Genomic DNA, 17673 nt, shown 5'->3' with positions numbered 1-17673 from the left:
GCAATTTGACAAAGGATGTGTTTCTGAAATCATGCCATTTGACATGCGATTCTTGATGTTATGAAAACCCTCAAGAAGTCCACTATGGAGTGATGTGTTTATGCCCGCCATATGGTTTGAATGCATTTTTATGTGGCCATTTTGGGCATTTGTAATATGACCCTCTTTGGGCATTTGTGATGTGTCAGGCGGCCTAGGACATAGTCAAGTACATTCAGTTCCCGAAAACTATGTGTTATGTGATGTCTTTTGGCATTCTTGTGCTACTAGGCTATAATTCGTAATCTTAGTGTGGCCTATGAGGTTATTCTTGCATTACATGAAGGACTCATCGAGATTTGAGATTCTTGACATTTGATTGTGAATTTGAGAAAATAGCAATCTTTTGGTTTTGCCCAAATTTAATAGTCTTGTTTTCTTTCTTAGTATTTACTTGATTCCAAAGAAGTCTGATTCTGGAATATATTACGGTTTATTAAGTTTGCACATAAAAAAATCTAAAATGTTACATTCTTTCTTGAAGATAACAATAGTATGTTATCTTGGACCATAATTTGCTATTTATTTTAAAATTTATGGTGCAAACTTTATAATTTACTATTTTTGAGAATTATTATTATTTTGTAAGATATCTATAAACTCTAGTGAAAAATATTCTCACTGAGCCCTAGCTCACCCGTCATTTTTTAAAATGCTTAGATCTAGCATAGCTACATAATAAGCTGAACTTTTGGTTGTGGCGTATTGCTAAGAGGCGTTTACATGGAAAAGCCTATACTTTGTTGTTATGTACAGCTAACAGTGTGCTTTATTTTGTAAAACACTTGTAATCAGTGTGACTTTGAGTTGTATGTATTAATTATATATAAAGTTTGCTTTGCATTTCCATCATCAGCAGATTATATGTACATATTGAAAAAGTTATGTGATATGAAGTGCCAAACTTGACTTGTGCACGGGACTTGTCCTGTGTTTGAGTCGTTGCTATTGTGCAACTCATTTTTATATTTTTTTTCACTACAGTTTTGGTGCATGACACTTCCCACTGCACAAAAACTTCAAAATTGTGATAAAAATCAAGAACTATATTTTATATTGTAACAAAAGCACACCAAAGTTTTGCACAATGATATTTAAGCATGTCTCATGTCTGAAAGGCCATGACCTTTTTCGCGGTTACCAAAATGTTTCCAATATTTTACATGACATAATTGTCACATTATGAGTAACAGATCAGCCATATGAATCAAATTATCTTAAGAATGTATGTAGAAATAATCAACTTAATTTAACTAAGAAGAACAATAACTTTTTCAATATAAGCGGAAAATAAAAAACCATGACTGAGATAATACCTGCAGTACAGTGCTACACGATACCACAAGAACTGCTCCGAGGAGATAAAAACAACCAATTATCCAGTTTTTCTCGACTTTGTCTTGCAGAAGTTCAATGGAGACAAGGGGTCCTTGATATTGAGTCTTTAATGGGTGTTTTCGAGTCTGTAAAATGCTCATTACCATGGCTCCGCTTAAGCATATTACAGTTCCCAAAACCTTAGCTCTAGTGTATTTACACTTCATATCAGTTTTCTCAAACCTACAATAAAAGTAATAGAACTTTATTAGAGAGTAAATAATTTATAATGGTCATAGGCATAGAGCATTCTTGGGCTAATTTACAATGGTCCCAGTCTATGGTGTGGAAGCATGGCGGGGAGGGATAACACTAAAAAATAAGGATTCAGATCCTCTCCTATTAGGTTATGATTAGAGAGGATCCAATTCTTCTAATCTCTACCATTTATCTCTAATTCAAAGGACAAGATAATACAATATAGGATTACCTTAATTAAATTAGTGGGGAATTTGGTAGATATATTTTTACAAAATATTTCTACAGACCCTCCAACTAGCCTTTCTAAATAGATGTCAACCAAACAACTTCCTGTCAAATTTATTTAATGAGAAGCCAATAACAAGTTTATATCTCTATCTAGATGATTATTATCAAATAATTATATGTATTTCATAGAGCAACAAATTGGCTTTTTGCTGTGTGCGTGCATTTACAAAAAATAAGGGGAAAAAACAATTGTTGCTCTATAATTGTATACACATTTACCAAAACAAATGCTAACACATAATTTAGGACTTATAAATACAAAGTAATTATAAATAAAATAAATTTGAGAGGGAGTTGTTTGGTTGACATTTATTTGGAGAGCTTAATTGGAGAATTGCTTGTGAGTTGTTTGGTTGACATTTATTTGGAGAGCTTAATTGGAGAATTGCTTGTAAAAATATTTGAGTTTGTCAAAAATAATAATATCTACCAAATCCATGAGCTTAATTGGAGAATTGCTTGTAAAAATATTTGAGTTTGTCAAAAATAATAATATCTACCAAATCCATCATAATGTTTTTCAAATCCACTAGTTAGGGTAAACCTATAAGGTATTATCTTATCCTTTAAATTAGAGATAAATGGCGAAGATTAAAGGAATTTGACTGTCTCCAATTGCCACCTATTTGAAGAGGGTCTAAAGCCAAAAAAGAAAGAGGAAAAATTAGAAATTCTATTGTATGTGTCTGTGTGTGTGTGTATGAGATTGTGGCTTATTTTATAAAATGAGCTATAAGAAATGCACATGTGATGAGACCTACTATTATTGCCACATCAAAAAGTGTGGACCTCACCATTTCATTTCTTGGTAGCCCATTTTGCTAATTGAGCTATTACCTCACAACCATCAACCCCATATCTATGGGAATGATGTGTATGATGTGATGCCTTACTTTGCTAAATGGGCTACAAAGAGATAGAATAGTGAGATCCATATCTTCTGATGTAATTAACAATGTGGGTCTCATAACATAGCTATCTCTAGGTATCTCATTTAGCAAACCATGCCACCATCTCATACATATTATTTTCCTATATATATACATACACCTACATGTACATATGTATGGCTAAATTGGACAAAAGTTTCTTAATGTTTTCCATTTCGACAATTAATACCACAAGTTACATTTTGATACAAAAGATATCATAAAGTTTTCAAAGTTTGCATGTTACTATAATAACCCATGCAAATGTAGAATTTTGATTGATGTAATTGTAAATTTAATAAATACTATTATTTTAAAAGCTCTAAAATTTGCATGTAAGTATTATAGAAAATTTCATGTGAAAATTTTCATGTTTGCATAATTGATGGTAGTAAATAAATTTTTTAGAAATTGTATAGTATATTATTGTACCAAAATACAACTTGTGGTATTTACTTATCAAAATGGTTAACTCTATGGTATTTTTGTGCAATTTAGCCTATGTATATACGCGTACGTATCGGTCTTATCTATTTCTCTTGTATCTTATGTGTATTAGCATTTGTTTTTGATAATCATATTTTTATTACATTTTAGACGGTCATTATTTATTTTTTTAAATAAAAATATCACTAATAAATATGTTATATCTTAATTTGTAGGTTAATGAAGAATTATTGAATAAAATCTCAAAAATAACTCAAATTTCCTAATTTTTTAACCTTTTATTAAAGCCGGGGATCGGGCCAAGCAATCTACAGAAGCCAAAGAAACAAGGATTCAATATGAAAAGAAATCAAGTTAAAATTTTGTTCAAGATGATTAGCCACAAAGATATGGCGATATCTTTCAATCTGAAAGGCAGAATTTAATATATAATATATAAAAATCACCTATCTCGACAAGAAGAAGTTAACTTCATTTTTAAAATTTTCGAATTCCAATCAGTTTGTCAACTGATTGGCCAATCGGTTGACCGACCAATTAGTTCGTAAAAAACTTATTTTATGGCTAAGATTTAATCCTTGAAGCCCAAGTAAAATCCAATGGTTCTTGTTGCTTATTGTAGGCTATAAATAGGAATAGAGGGTGAGGGGTTTGAGTAAAAAAAATTGGTAAAAACTCTTTTTGAAGAGGAATGAATACTCTTAATTGAGAAGATATTCCAAAATTATAACTTTTATTACAATTAATAAAATAATTTTTTCATCTCTACATAGTTTTCTTTTCTTCTCTTTATTTGATGATGAAGATAAAGATGAGATGAAAATGAAGACCATGATGAATATTTGCCTTCATCAAGAAGCTAGAACCCTCTTAGAATGTAAATTTTTTCTTTATCTTTTTAATTTTCTTGTAATATTTTCTTTTCTTGCTTTAGATATTCAAGGGGCTAAAACCCTCTTAAATTAGATTTATTTTTATGCCTTGTAGAGTAGATTTATTTCCATGCGTTTATTTTCTTATAATTATTTTATAATGTAGATTTATTTTCTTGTATAATTTAGATTTTATTTTTTTGCACTATTCGCCAAGAGGCTAGAATCCTCTTGGGAATTAGTTTTTATTTTTGTTTATTCTTTTCCTTTATTTCTCTCACTTAGAGGCTAGAACCCTCTTTGGAGTTGGTTTTTATTTTCATTCTCACTTAAAGGCTAGAATTCTCTTTTGAGTTAGTTTTTATTTTTATTCTCTCACTTAGAGGCTAGAATCCTCTTTGGAGTTTGTTTTTATTTTATTCTCTCCCTTTTATTTCTTTGTTTTTATTTTCTAAGACGTTGACCTAATTCTTGTAGGAATTTTAGAAATGCATGAAACTAGGTTAATTTCTTTTATGAATGGTGAAGTACTTTCTTATGCTTAAAAATGATCCTGTTTAGGATAATCAACTAGAGAACTAATTGGTAGGAGGAATTCTAGAATTACTATCTAGTTGTTATTCTTTCCATGCATGTCAATTCTGCTTAGATGATAATTTGATAAGTTATACTTTTCTTAAGTGATTTGATAGTCTATGCTTAATAAATTTAAAGTAAAATATAATAAAAAAGGATAATCCATAATTGGCTAGTGGATTCAATTCTAGATTTTTCGTATCGATCTCTAATTGAATCCTCCATCTTTTACTTTCTTAATTTTTCTCTTTATTCTTGATTTTTTTATTTGATTCTTTTTTTTATTTTACTTTATTTTCTTCATCTTTCCTTCTCCACTCTCAATCTAGTTTTGTTTTTATTTGCATATAGTCACAACCACTCTCCTTATATCTCTCCACAATCACACATTTATCACTCCTAATTGTCATACACACAACTTAAGAATCACTTTTGATTAATTCCTACAACATCTTCCTTGTGGGATTCGACATTTTTCTATATTATAACTTGATTGTGAATTTGCAATCTCGACATATACAAACACCATATCAGCTTTCCTTACATTTTACCTCCACGTTCATCTAATTTAATTTGACAGACAAGAGCATGAGTTTGTCTTATCAAACCATATCCATATATGTATCCGTGGTTAGCAAATAAATATAAGTATAGAGAATATCATATATGATATATCTATGCACCGGAATGTATACTAAAGGTTTTATTTAATTTTATCAACAATTGGCCTAGTAAATCATGTTAGTGGAACACTTAAAATCCTTGCTAAGGTTATGAAGAGGAGAAAAGTTTCCATGAATAAAAAAACATTCCAGAGATTCATTTATATTGTTATAAGTACTTATTTAACCATATAGCATTTGCCCAAGTATTTCCTTGGTTACAGGTGTATGAATTACGGAGAGTTAAAATGCAATTACTAGTTAAACATTTGTAAAAGCATAAAGTCCAAATTTAATTACATTTTTATGCACAATCCTTAGGATGGTGCCTTCCCATCATAAATAGAGGACCACAAGGATAATAATCATTATATAGAGAGGCAAGTTGATACTTAATTAACTGCATCTGAAACAATATAACTACAAACGTACAATATCAGAAAAGAATATGAGCTTATAGTCAAAAGCGTAAAACGCAGAAATACCTGAGGCAAGCTGAGATAATAAATATGATTCCTGGCGCAATATTAGGCATCGCAGATGCAATGGCTGGAGTTGTTCTCTCTATTCCCATCATCATAAGAGTTTGAAATGTGGTCACCCTATACAATAGATTTGTTATACATATGCCTGTAGCAAATAATTGTTACGCAATATTGTTTCACAATATATCTTAAACTTATTGTCATCTCATGAGAGGCCTCAAATACGAAGGAAAGTTTGAGATAAAAATAATATGATTGTTGCAAAGGAGAAAAGCATCTCACAATTCAGTATTATACTGCATAAAAAGTCTTCTTTTGACATTCAAGCAATCAACGCCCCACAGTATAAAGACATTGGCTTATTAAGGAAATCTTCGTGTTTTTTCTTCTTGAGAATGTCTAATATTGCATATTAGTTTTAAAATAGCTGTATGAAAAAGGTAAATTACACCAAACACTTTCGGCACTTCGTGGTGAACCCTAGAAACTTCCGAAATTGTGCTAAATCCATAATAAATTTTGCAAAAAAATCCCTAATATGTTTGGATAAAATACACTAAACCCCAAATGACTTTCAAACTGCATTTCTTTTTTCTGTTTTGGGTTCTAATTTATGGGGGTTAGTTGCAAAACGCGTAAATTTAATGGGTGTTTTCTGCAAAACTCAAAAGTTACGAGCCTTTTAGTGCAATTTTGAAAGTTATTTTGGGTTTATTGCAAAATGTTGAAAGTTCTGTGGGATTTACTAAATTTTACCTATAAAAACTACTTGAAGTATATTAGTTAGCCGAGAAGATTTTACATTCAGTTATGGAAGAATTGTATAGTGAATTTAAGTTGCTGGAAGGGCGACGGTCTGAATGGTGCAGAATAGCGAGTGATTTTTGTTTGTCTATCTTGCGCCATCGCCTAGATTTTAATGGCTAAGAAAAAGAAAAATAGCAGGAAAAAAAATCCTAGAGATCGGATTGAGAGCTTCTAAGATGATCTCGACGTCCTATGATGATCGTGTTGATGTTCAAAGTGAAGAAGATGATGAATATTTCATAGTTATGGGATCGACTAGGCCAAAGGGGGAAAAGTCATGATCTATGGCTGAGATTCTGAATTGAGAAAATTCTGAGCATGATCGAGTTCCTTCTCCTCTTTCAGGTGTTCTAGTTCGTCAGCTTGCTCCTTAGTAAGAGATTCAAGCTCGTTTCTTTGGTAAGTCTCCTTATTCTGGTTCTTGTAGCTCAGCTAGAGTTTCTTGGGCGGATGAGATGGAGAATGGAAAAGATGATGTTAATTCATCAATAAATCAAGAAATAAATGATTCAAGAAAAATTTCTTCAAGTTCAAATCTGGTTAATGAAAATGTTGTTACATTGAATCCTGGATTGGGAGATAGTGAAGTAATCTGTAAAGATTTAAGTACAGATAACATGGAATCTTCTTTTTGAGATGTTTCTAATGAGAAGACTAAATTTCCTATGGGTGATTCTTCAAAAGGGTTTAGTTCTTCTCCTTTAGGGGAAAAGGAAAAAGCTGGGCAAGTCTATTTGCAAATAATAGGAAGCCAGGCTATGAGATGAATTTGAACTATGTACCTATTGAAAACAAAGATACAATATCTTTTGATGATGATGAATGGAATGAGGAGATTTTAGTTTGGCAATCTTCTCTAATTGGTCAAGTTATGGGACTAATTGGTCAAGTTATGGGACTAAATGTAAAGTTCAAGGCTATGGAAAAGTATACATAAAGAGTCTGAAAATATTTGATGCTTGAAGTTTGCCTGCTCAAGCCTGGATTATTCTTGTTTAAATTTAAGAGAAAAGAAGAAATGAATGAGATTCTATGTAAAGGGCCTTGGTTTTTTGGCTCAATACCTCTTTTATTGAATCCTTGGTCTAATGGTGAAGAAGTTAAAAAAAATAAATGAATGTGTGTATCCTATGTGGATACAACTTCCTGCTTTTGAGGCTTAATTTGTGGAATGCTAAAAGTATTAGTAAAATTGTTGGTGCAATTGGGTTCCCTATTGCTACTAACAGATTAACTGCTAATAGGCAACGTTTGTCATATGCTAGGGTGTTAGTAGAAGTTAACCTGTCTTCCACTCTCCCAGTTCAAATCACTATTCAGGATCCAAAAGGGAAACAATTCATTCAGAAAGCGATTTATGAATTTAAGCCTAGGTGGTGTGAATTGTGTAAACAAGTTGGACATGATACAAGTTCCTGTAGGAGGCAAGTAAGGACTCAAAAATGGATTCCCAAGCAAAATCCAAATCCAGTGCCTGCAAATGCTGTAAAGGAGAAGGAAAATACTCAAAAAGTGAATGAAACCCTGATTCTCATTAACATGATAAAAGTCATCAAAGATTGGAGATAAATTATATTCCTGTATGCAAGTCTATTGGAATTCAGGATGCTAGAAATGAAGGCAATCATCATTTGACTCAAGTAAATGATATTCCTATATAGTTTGGCATTGGAAGTTCTCTGGGTAAAGAAATTGAAGAAGTTCAATCAATACAATAATCTGGGCAGCTGGCAGTACACAAGCATGTTGTGCATGTTAAGCATGCAAGAGCTGGGGGGAGTGTTAATTCTAAAGATTCACCTCAAGGGGATAGCTCATGGAATTATGTTCAAAAAGGCAAAAGTAATAAGGTTGTCATTCCTACCAATTCATTTTCATATCTGACATTTTGGATATAGATCCCTCTTCTATTTACAGGGGGGAGGAAGACAATGATGAATCTATCATTCTGGAATGTTAGAGGATTAAATAAATCCTCTAAACAACATCTGGTTAAGTTTTTTATTTCACAATATCAGCTTTTTTATCTAGCTTTGCTTGAAACAAAGATTATGGATAGTATGTTGCAAGCTGTTACCAAAAACATTGTAAGAAATTGGAGTCCGATATCAAATGTCAATAATATATTAGAGCAATGCATCACAAGTAAAGTAAAGTCTTTGGATGGGAGAATAGACTGCGTAATTTCCTCAATCTATGGGTTTAATCAATTGGAGGCTAGAAAAGATTTATGGCTTGAATTGAGAATTCTGCAACAATCAATAGGGGATGATATGTGGCTTCTATGTGGTGATTTCAACAATATTATTAGTAATGAAGAAAAACTTGATGGTGCATTGCTAGCAGATAATGACATTAAGGATTTTAGAGATTTTATTGATGACTGCCATTTAAACTCTTTTAAAACTATTGGTTGCTTCTATACCTGGAATAACAAACAAGATCATGATTCTAGAGTATGGAGCAGATTGGATAGAGCTCTGGTGAATGATGCTTGGGTCAACATGTACAATTCAAGCCAGGTAGATTTTTTACTTCCAAACTTTTCAAATCATTCCCTTGCTTTGGTTTCTGCTTATGATGATTGCTTAAGAGGGAAGAAGCCATTCAAGTTCTTTAAAATATGGACAAAACTTGAAAGGTTCCTTCCAGCAGTGTCTACAATCTGGCAAACAAAAATAGGAGGACATAACATGTTCTATGTTTGTAAAAAACTTAAACATCTGAGGGGAGGTCTTAAAGATATTAACAAGAAGCATTATCACAGTATTAGTGAGCAGGTTCAAAGAGCTAGAATTGCATTAGAAGAAGCTCAAGGGAATTTACATACAAACCCTTTTTGCCCTGAGTTCATCTCTAAAGAGAGAGAGTGCATGGCCATATACAACAAACTCCTGGATTGTGAATTATCTTTCCTCCAACATAAAGCAAGGATTAATTGGAGTGTCAAAGGGGATAGACGCACTAACTTTTTTTACTCTGCAATTAAATCTAATAGACATCATAATAAGGTGATGTATAATGGCTTGGGTCAAAGAATCTCTAATCAAGAAGAGATTGCCAGAGAATTGGTGTCTTTTTACAAAGACTTATTGGGAAAGTTTCTGATACGCTGACACATAACATTCAAACCATTAAACCTGGACCTTGCTTGAATGATTCACATGCTAATATTCTTTCCAGTCTAGTTTCAAAGGATGAAATCAAAAAAGCAATATTTTCAATGGATGATAACAAGGCATCGGGTCCTAATGGATATGGTGTAGCATTTCTACAATTTTGCTTGGTCTATTATTAGAGAGGAGGTTTCAATAGCCTTAGTGAGATACGAGTCGTCGTGCGAGCACCCTTTGGTCGTGGAATTACCAAAAGGTGGGTTGAGAAGAATGTTGGCCTTCTTGTTTTGATGATGTTTAACAAACAATTTACCACTAATGTTGTTTGCCTAGTATTTGTGTTTTCTTATTTATTATAGACAAACAACGTAGTTGGAGGTTGGATGGATTGTGCCACAACGATCATATCCAAAGGAGGTTGGCGGAATGTTGGTGAAGCCTTGCAATTCAAAGTTAAAGATCAAGTTCAAGCTTCATCTGTAAGTGTACCAAGTTGAGCTTATTGAAGATAAAGATCAAGCTTGGGTAATTTAGTTTAGGTTTTATATTATGTGTGTTAAGTACGTTAAGGTCAATATCATATACACACACATTTATTGGTTTCTTCGTATATATATATATATATTTTTCATGTTTATAATATGAAATCACATGTTTCATATTTATTATTGTGTTTTAGTATATATTATGCAATTTTGTGAAAATATTGATGTAGGCATATAAAACTGCCTATAGGTCCCTGAATACAGCTCGACACGGTGATTCGATAAACCAACGAGCCATCGGGTGACGTATCTAAACACGAACGTCAGTCCATAACACCGAAGCCAAGTGACACGCAACGAAGCGGATTAACGAGGCGACGAAGTTAACGAACCGTACGCAAGCAATGGAATACATTGTAGGCATCGAAAATTGCCTATAGGTCTCCACGAACAGCTCAGTGTTAAGGAATGATAATGAACATCACTATCTGGTTCACAGGAGTTCGACTGACGTCGGTGAACGATTGAAGTAAACCGACGAACTACGTGAGCTGACAGAATTTTGGGATAACGAAGGCACGGGCTAATCGAGAACCCCGCGATGTTTACAAAAGGAACAACGCCCTTCGTGTCTCATACATCACCTCGTCGGTTTCCCAACGCACTTTGAATCGTTCAAATCCGAGTTCGGATGAAGAAGTTACGGTGAAAACGAACAAACGGGCATAACGGAACGTCTCAGGCTGAACTGGGACACCCGAGGTGTCTCGGACATTGTGGAGCTATTTTGACCATGATACGTTTTGAATCTAAAGAAACTCAAAATAGGAAAGTTGTAGATATTTTTGTCATCTTTCCATCAAATCCGGAATAAGATCATTTGGATGTCATATGAGGAAGTTATGACCAAAATACTGAAGAGGGGACAGACTGTCTCGCACAGGTGCGAGACACCCCGAGCTGTCTCGCACTTGGGACGTGTTTTTGACGATTTTCGATCAGTTTTAACCGCTCCGTTATCCCCTCAAGCCTATAAATACAAGCCTTAGGCCTCATTTTTCGAGATCTGGAATTTTGGAGATTAGGCGAAGCCCTGCCGGATTGAAGACTTAAAGTGCACGAATTTCAGAGAGGAGGAGGAGAGATCGGACCTAGTTCTTCAACGCAAGAGAGAGAGATTCGTCAGATATACATCACCCGCATCCGTTCCTTAGCATTACCCCTCGTCGGTAATCCTAAGAAGAGCAAATATCTCGCTTTATCCGAGATAGGCGCTTCAAGTTTCTAGATCTCCTCGCGGATTGACGAAGCTCTGCCCAATTTTTTAGCAATCAGATCTGATCGACGGTGGTCCACGGATAAACCCCGGCATAGGCAAAGACACCCACGTAAGCAGAAGACCGAAGGACGATCTCTGCATTTGTTTGATAAAGTTGTAAACTTTTTTTTATTTTCATTGTGTAAGGAGATCTTATAAAAAGATCGACTTTTTATTTCATTCGAGTTTATTGTAACGACTAAAGTTGTAATAGATTCGATAGCAATGAAAACAGCAACTTTCTCCGCAAACATACATCCACTCGCATGGAGGCGAAGCTCTGCTGGATTCAAGACTCAGATCTAAAAAAGATTGAAGCTTTGGGAATTTGAGGACTTGCACTTCCAGATCCGGTGCTCGACGATCGTCCACGTCAGAAAAGGCAGGAGTTCGAGAGGGATCGGATCTGAGATCTACGCGATTATACTCCGGATCAAAGCTTGGCCTTTGATCCCGAGAGGGCGATTATTTCCTTGGTGAATTAATCCCCCCCAGCTATTATTTCCTTCGCGAAATAATACCTGTTATATCGTGTAGATCCGACCGGATCTAGATCACGCGGTAGTCCATGGATAAACCCCGGCGTAGGCGAAGAACCTACCAAAGCGAGTGACCGCAAAACAGGAGCTCGCGATTTGTTCGACAAATAAGGAAAGAGTTGTAATTTTCTTTTTCTTTTGATCTCGTTGTAACCGGATCTTATAAAAAGACTGGATTTTTGTAATCGATAAACTATTACAAGAGCGTGCAATGGAATCAATGAAAGCAATGAAAGCTACAATTTTCCCCGCGAACAATGGACTTAACAATAATCATATACATATTTTATTAAGTCTATATAATCATTGTGTAAAGTTTCAAAACATGGTTTAGCCAAAATATCAAAATTCACATGTTTACATTTTCGTGTTTTGGACTATTTTGCAAAATGATGATTTTTCACAAATGGGAAATGCAATTTAGAAAATTCTTTTTGTAACATGTTCATTTACATGTTTATATACATTTCCCAAAAATTTTCAAACCTGTTTTTCTGTAGTATCAGATTTCGGTCGACCGCACCGGTTGACCGCTCATGTGTTTTATTCGTTAGTGGGCAGCAAAGAGTTGGTCGGTCGACCGCCGCGGTCGACCGAGAGCTCAAAATTTCCATCGGTCGACCGTTCGCGGTCGACCGCGAATATTTTTGGTCGACCGCCGCTCTGTCAGTTCTCTTTCCAACGGCTATTTTTGTTACCGTTGCTGGGGCTGTTTTTATTTGGGGTTTTTGGCTGAGGTTTTGGGAGGCTAATAAATACCCCCATTGATCTCAGTTCTACACCTAGCTAAGAAGTTTTTAAACAAGGTTTTAAACAAGGGTTTAAGCTTGTTTAGTTTTGGTTTAAGTTTGTTTTGGGTTTGCTGTTACAAAGAGGAGTTTACATTAACTATTGAAGAGTTCATCTTCAACATTTCATCATCCTCTCTTTGTGTTTATAGAGAAGTTTCCTTAACTCTATTTTCTAGCATTTCTACTATTGTATTTCATATTAATCTTATTGCTAGTTCTTATTGAGCTAAGTTTTTATTGAATCTCATTGTTACACACACCCACGTTGAGCTTATTGTATTTGCATACATAGTATATTAGGGTTATGAAAGATTGTAACATTGAGTTATGCTTAATTGAGTTCTCATCTATTATAGAGAACAAATTTATATTTGTTACATTGTGAGTGTTGTAAGGTTTTCGGTGAGCTAGAAAACCGAGTGTGTGGTGAAGTTTTTGGTGAACTAGAAAACCGAGTGTGAGGAGTGAACGTTGATCGGTGAGCGTTGAAAACTGACACTGTGAGGTGTAAACGTTATTCGGGTGAACGTAGAAAACCCGGTTGTGATAGTGGATTTCTCCCCGGGAGTGGGGAGCGGAGACGTAGGACGGAAGATCCAAACTCCGTGATCATTTGATTGTGTTTGAGTGTGCTTTGGCGTTTATTTATATTTGTGCTCATTGCTCATATCGCCATTGTCTCATTATTCATATCATCCTCTATCTTGTTTCATAATGTTTACCTTTGTGTTAGTTTATATATCCTTCCATATATATTTCATCATATAGGATATATCTCATTGTTTATATTGCTTATCCTAGCTCATATATCTTGTGGTATTTCATACTTGCTAGGATAACTTGTTAATTAATTTTAATTGGTATTTAATCGGATTAGATTAGCATAATTTTAATTGGTATTTAATCGGATTAGATTAGCATAAGACCCTAATCACCCCCTCTAGGGTCTAACAAAGAAGACAACTAAAACACAAGACAATTCAGTATGGCGAAGGAAAATACCTTCTTTTAGATTATGAAGAACAAAATATTACAATCTCTTCCTCACAATCTCACTATAATCGAGAACAACCTCTCAATCCTCTCTAAACCCTAATACAAAGATAGAATCTCTCTTAATTCATCAAGCTGATGTTTAGAAATCCTAAACAACCCTTTATATAGGTGTACAAACGTAGATGGCAATTTGGTAAATAACCAAGCCCAAAACATACAGGAATTCATGTAAACAGAAACCCAAACGAATTAGAAAACTGTCGATGAGTCGACTCATGATTGAGATGATTCGACTAGTCTGAAATTGGACAAAACACAAAAACCAATAATGAGTCAACTCATAACTGAGATGAGTCGACTAATGACACATGGGTTGACTCATAAGCCCGCAGGTCGATTGGTCAGAGACTTTTGGCAAAACGGATGGGTTTCGTGAGTCGACTCATGACAGGCGTGAGTCAACTCAACCTGATGAGTCGACTCATGTACATGTATGAGTCGACTCACGAGCTAAAAACTAGATTCTTTGAATCTGCTGCTCATCGTCTCGTTCCACACTTCCACCTGCGTTGCACTATACAGTTTTACACCTCTATTCTTATGCTATCATGAGAATCATATATCCTCAAGCTCCCATGAGGATCGCTAAGTTCTGAAGAGAAGATACACTCATATCATGGGTCCCCTCTTTAGGAACTTGAAGTCTCGTTCAAGTTAGAACTTTTGCTGAGGAAACTCTTGAGCTCCTCCATATTTTCCGCACCATCTGGCCATGCTAGGAATCCGGCCTCGACGTCTGATCGGAAATAACTCATTCGTCCTGCGTCTCATCGTAGTCACTGTTCGCTCTAAGTTGCAATCCTTTATCGATGGCTTTTCTGGAAGTCTAATGCACAGCGAGACAAACTTCTTGCTTGCATTCACTAGTCTCTTCGCTCGTGTCATCGTCTCTAAGCTTGTCTCCCTCGGAAGAGATGCCAAACAAAATCTGAACTTTTCACCATCCTTAGTGAAGGTGTATTTCTGAGCCCGCCTCTCGTAGATCGCATATCTATCCCATAAGTACGGATTTCCCAGTATAATCTGACAATTCTGAGCCCGCCTCTCGTAGATCGCATATCTATCCCATAAGTACGGATTTCCCAGTATAATCTGACAAACATCCAATGGAACTACGTCGCACGTGACCTCATCAATATACGACTCGTGGAACGCAAATCTGACAGTGTATTGATCAACTACACTCAGTTTCTCCTCCTTCTGAATCCACCCCAATGGATAGGTCTTCGGATGCTTGACTGTCTTCAGACCCAGCATCTGAACCAATGCCTCGGATATCAAATTCTTCTCGATGCCCGAATCAATAATGGCATCAACCAAACTGGTCTTCACTTACAACTCAAGAACAAAGAGTTGCTCTCTCGGGTCGTCGTCCTCTTTCGTGGTCTGCTTACCCGCCATAAGGTTGAAACTGTTGTTGGGCTCTGTCATCCCCGAGACTTCTTTCGGACCTTGAGCTATCATGTATGCCTTTTTCTCCTCCTTCTTCTTCAACCCTCTTAGCTTGAGATGAGGATACTTCTCCCAACACCGATTAGCTGTGTGCCCTGTCTTCTCGCAGTGACTACAAATCAGCTCTGCTTTCCCTGGATCACCCTTCTTCTTCTCCTCCTTAGATTGAGAACCACTAGACTCACCTCCCGTCTGTTTGGAGTCTCCCTTAGCCTCGTTGTCCTTCTTTTGCTTGCCCTCGAGGGCAATAGCCTTCACGCTCGCCTCTGTAATTGATTCCACCGTGAATAGCTTCATCTCCTTTCGGATGTAATCGCTCAATCCCGCCATATACTTCATAAACACGGAATATTCCTCTGTCGCAATGTTAAGGACCATCGCCTGCTGCTAGAACTCCGTGGTGTATTCTTGAACGGTTTGATTGATCCTTTGGCATAAGCCGTACCACTTGTACCAATGTTCTTCATAGAATCCCACCGGGTAGAACTACTTCCTCAGTAACTCCTTGAACTTGTTCCACGACACCGCCTTCTTCTCCTGCTTGCAGTAGGATTTCCACCACGTCAACACGTATCCTGAAAGTTTAAAAGTCGCAAACACTATCTTCCGACGAATAGCCATAAAGAGTAAAATACGTCTCCATCTGCTCGATCCAATCATCAAGCCTCTCGACATCAACACTCTCATCATAAACATGAATCTCCACCTTGAAGTCAATCTTCATGTTCTGATAAGAATTCTTACCCCCTTGATGCAATGCAGCCTTAACGGTCTCCTCCTCCTCGTTGGAATCTGAATCTACTCTTTCCACATCGGACTCAATAATTTTCTTCGAAGAAGATTCACCTTGTTTGTCACCTCCATGGATAAGACTGACGAGTTGTGTGAGAGTCGAACCTATCGTCTCGATCTGTTTCTGCAATGCATCAATCCTCGCTAAATTGTCTCCTTCAGCCATCTTCTTCCTCCTTAAAACTTGGACTCCTTCTAATGAAATAGGGATCTCGCTAAGCTTCTTGTATTAGGATCGAGTAAGGACCATACACAGGATGCCCCTTCACCAGATCTGATGCTTTGATACCAACTTGATACGAGTTGCTGTGTGAGCACCCTTTAGTCACGGAATTACCAAAAGGTGGGTTGAGAAGAAGACAACTAAAACACGAGATAATTCAGTATGGCGAAGGAAAATACCTTCTTCTAGATTATGAAGAACAAAAGATTACAATCTCTTCCTCACAATCTCACTATAATCGAGAACAATCTCTCAATCCTCTCTAAACCCTAATACAAAGATTAGAATCTCTCTTAATTTATCAAGCTGGTTTGTTTAGTAACCCTAAATAACCCTTTATATAGGTGTACAAACATGGATGGTAATTTGGTAAATAACCAAGCTCAAAACCAACAGGAATTCGTGTGAACAGAAACTCAAACGAATCAGGAAACTGTCGATGAGTCGACTCATGACTGAGATAAGTAGACTCGTCCGAAACTGGATAAAACACAAAAACTAGCAATGAGTCAACTCATAACTGAGATGAGTCGATTCATGACACATGGGTCGACTCATAAGCCCGCAGATCGACTGGTCAGAGACTTTTGGCAAAATAGTTAGGTTTCGTGAGTCGACTCATGACAGACGTGAGTCGACTCAACCTGATAAGTCGACTCATGTACATGTATGAGTCGACTCACGAGCTGAAAACTGGATTCTTGGAATTTGTTGCTCATCGTCTCGTTGCACGCTTCCACCAGCGTTCTACTGTACTGTTTACACCTCTATTCTCATGCTATCATGAGAATTATCTATCCTCAAGCTCCCATGAGGATCGCTAAGTTTTAAAGAGAAGATACACCCGTATCACTTAGAGGAGTTCTTCAAAAATTAGAAAATGCTGGGCATGGTGAACTCAAGTGCCATCACTCTTATACCTAAGGTAAAATGTCCTAAGTCACCATCTGATTTCAGACCCATATTCTGCTGCAATTGCCTCTATAAATTTATCTCTAAAATCCTGGCTAACAGGATTAAGCCTATTATGGGGTGCATTATGAATGAAGCTTAAAGTACCTTTGTCAAAGGTAGACAAATTAGAAGTAATATCTCTTTGGCTCATGAGCTTGTTAAAGGTTATAATAGGAAGAACATTTCACCAAGGGTCATGTTGAATATAGATATAAGAAAAGCTTTTGATACTATTAACTGGAATTTCTTAAAGGAGATGCTAAA

General features: G+C 35.9%; 1 protein-coding gene across 1 annotated transcript in view; it reads right to left on the bottom strand.

Annotated features, from left to right (window-relative positions):
- The window catches only part of LOC109836086 (WAT1-related protein At5g47470-like), a 62158-nt gene that overhangs the window by 34801 nt on the left and 9684 nt on the right, over positions 1-17673 (bottom strand). Inside the window, exons 3-4 of the mRNA XM_020404000.1 lie at positions 5877-5993; positions 1356-1599 (exon numbers count right to left, since the gene is read on the bottom strand). Coding sequence (XP_020259589.1) covers positions 1356-1599; positions 5877-5993 — 361 coding nt within the window. The remainder of the gene's footprint in view (positions 1-1355; positions 1600-5876; positions 5994-17673) is intronic.

This window comes from Asparagus officinalis, chromosome 4 (assembly GCF_001876935.1).
Source record: "Asparagus officinalis chromosome 4, Aspof.V1, whole genome shotgun sequence".
Lineage (NCBI taxonomy): Eukaryota > Viridiplantae > Streptophyta > Magnoliopsida > Asparagales > Asparagaceae > Asparagus > Asparagus officinalis.
The sequence above is the reverse complement of the archived record's forward strand: the minus strand, read 5'-3'. Positions and strand labels throughout refer to the sequence as shown.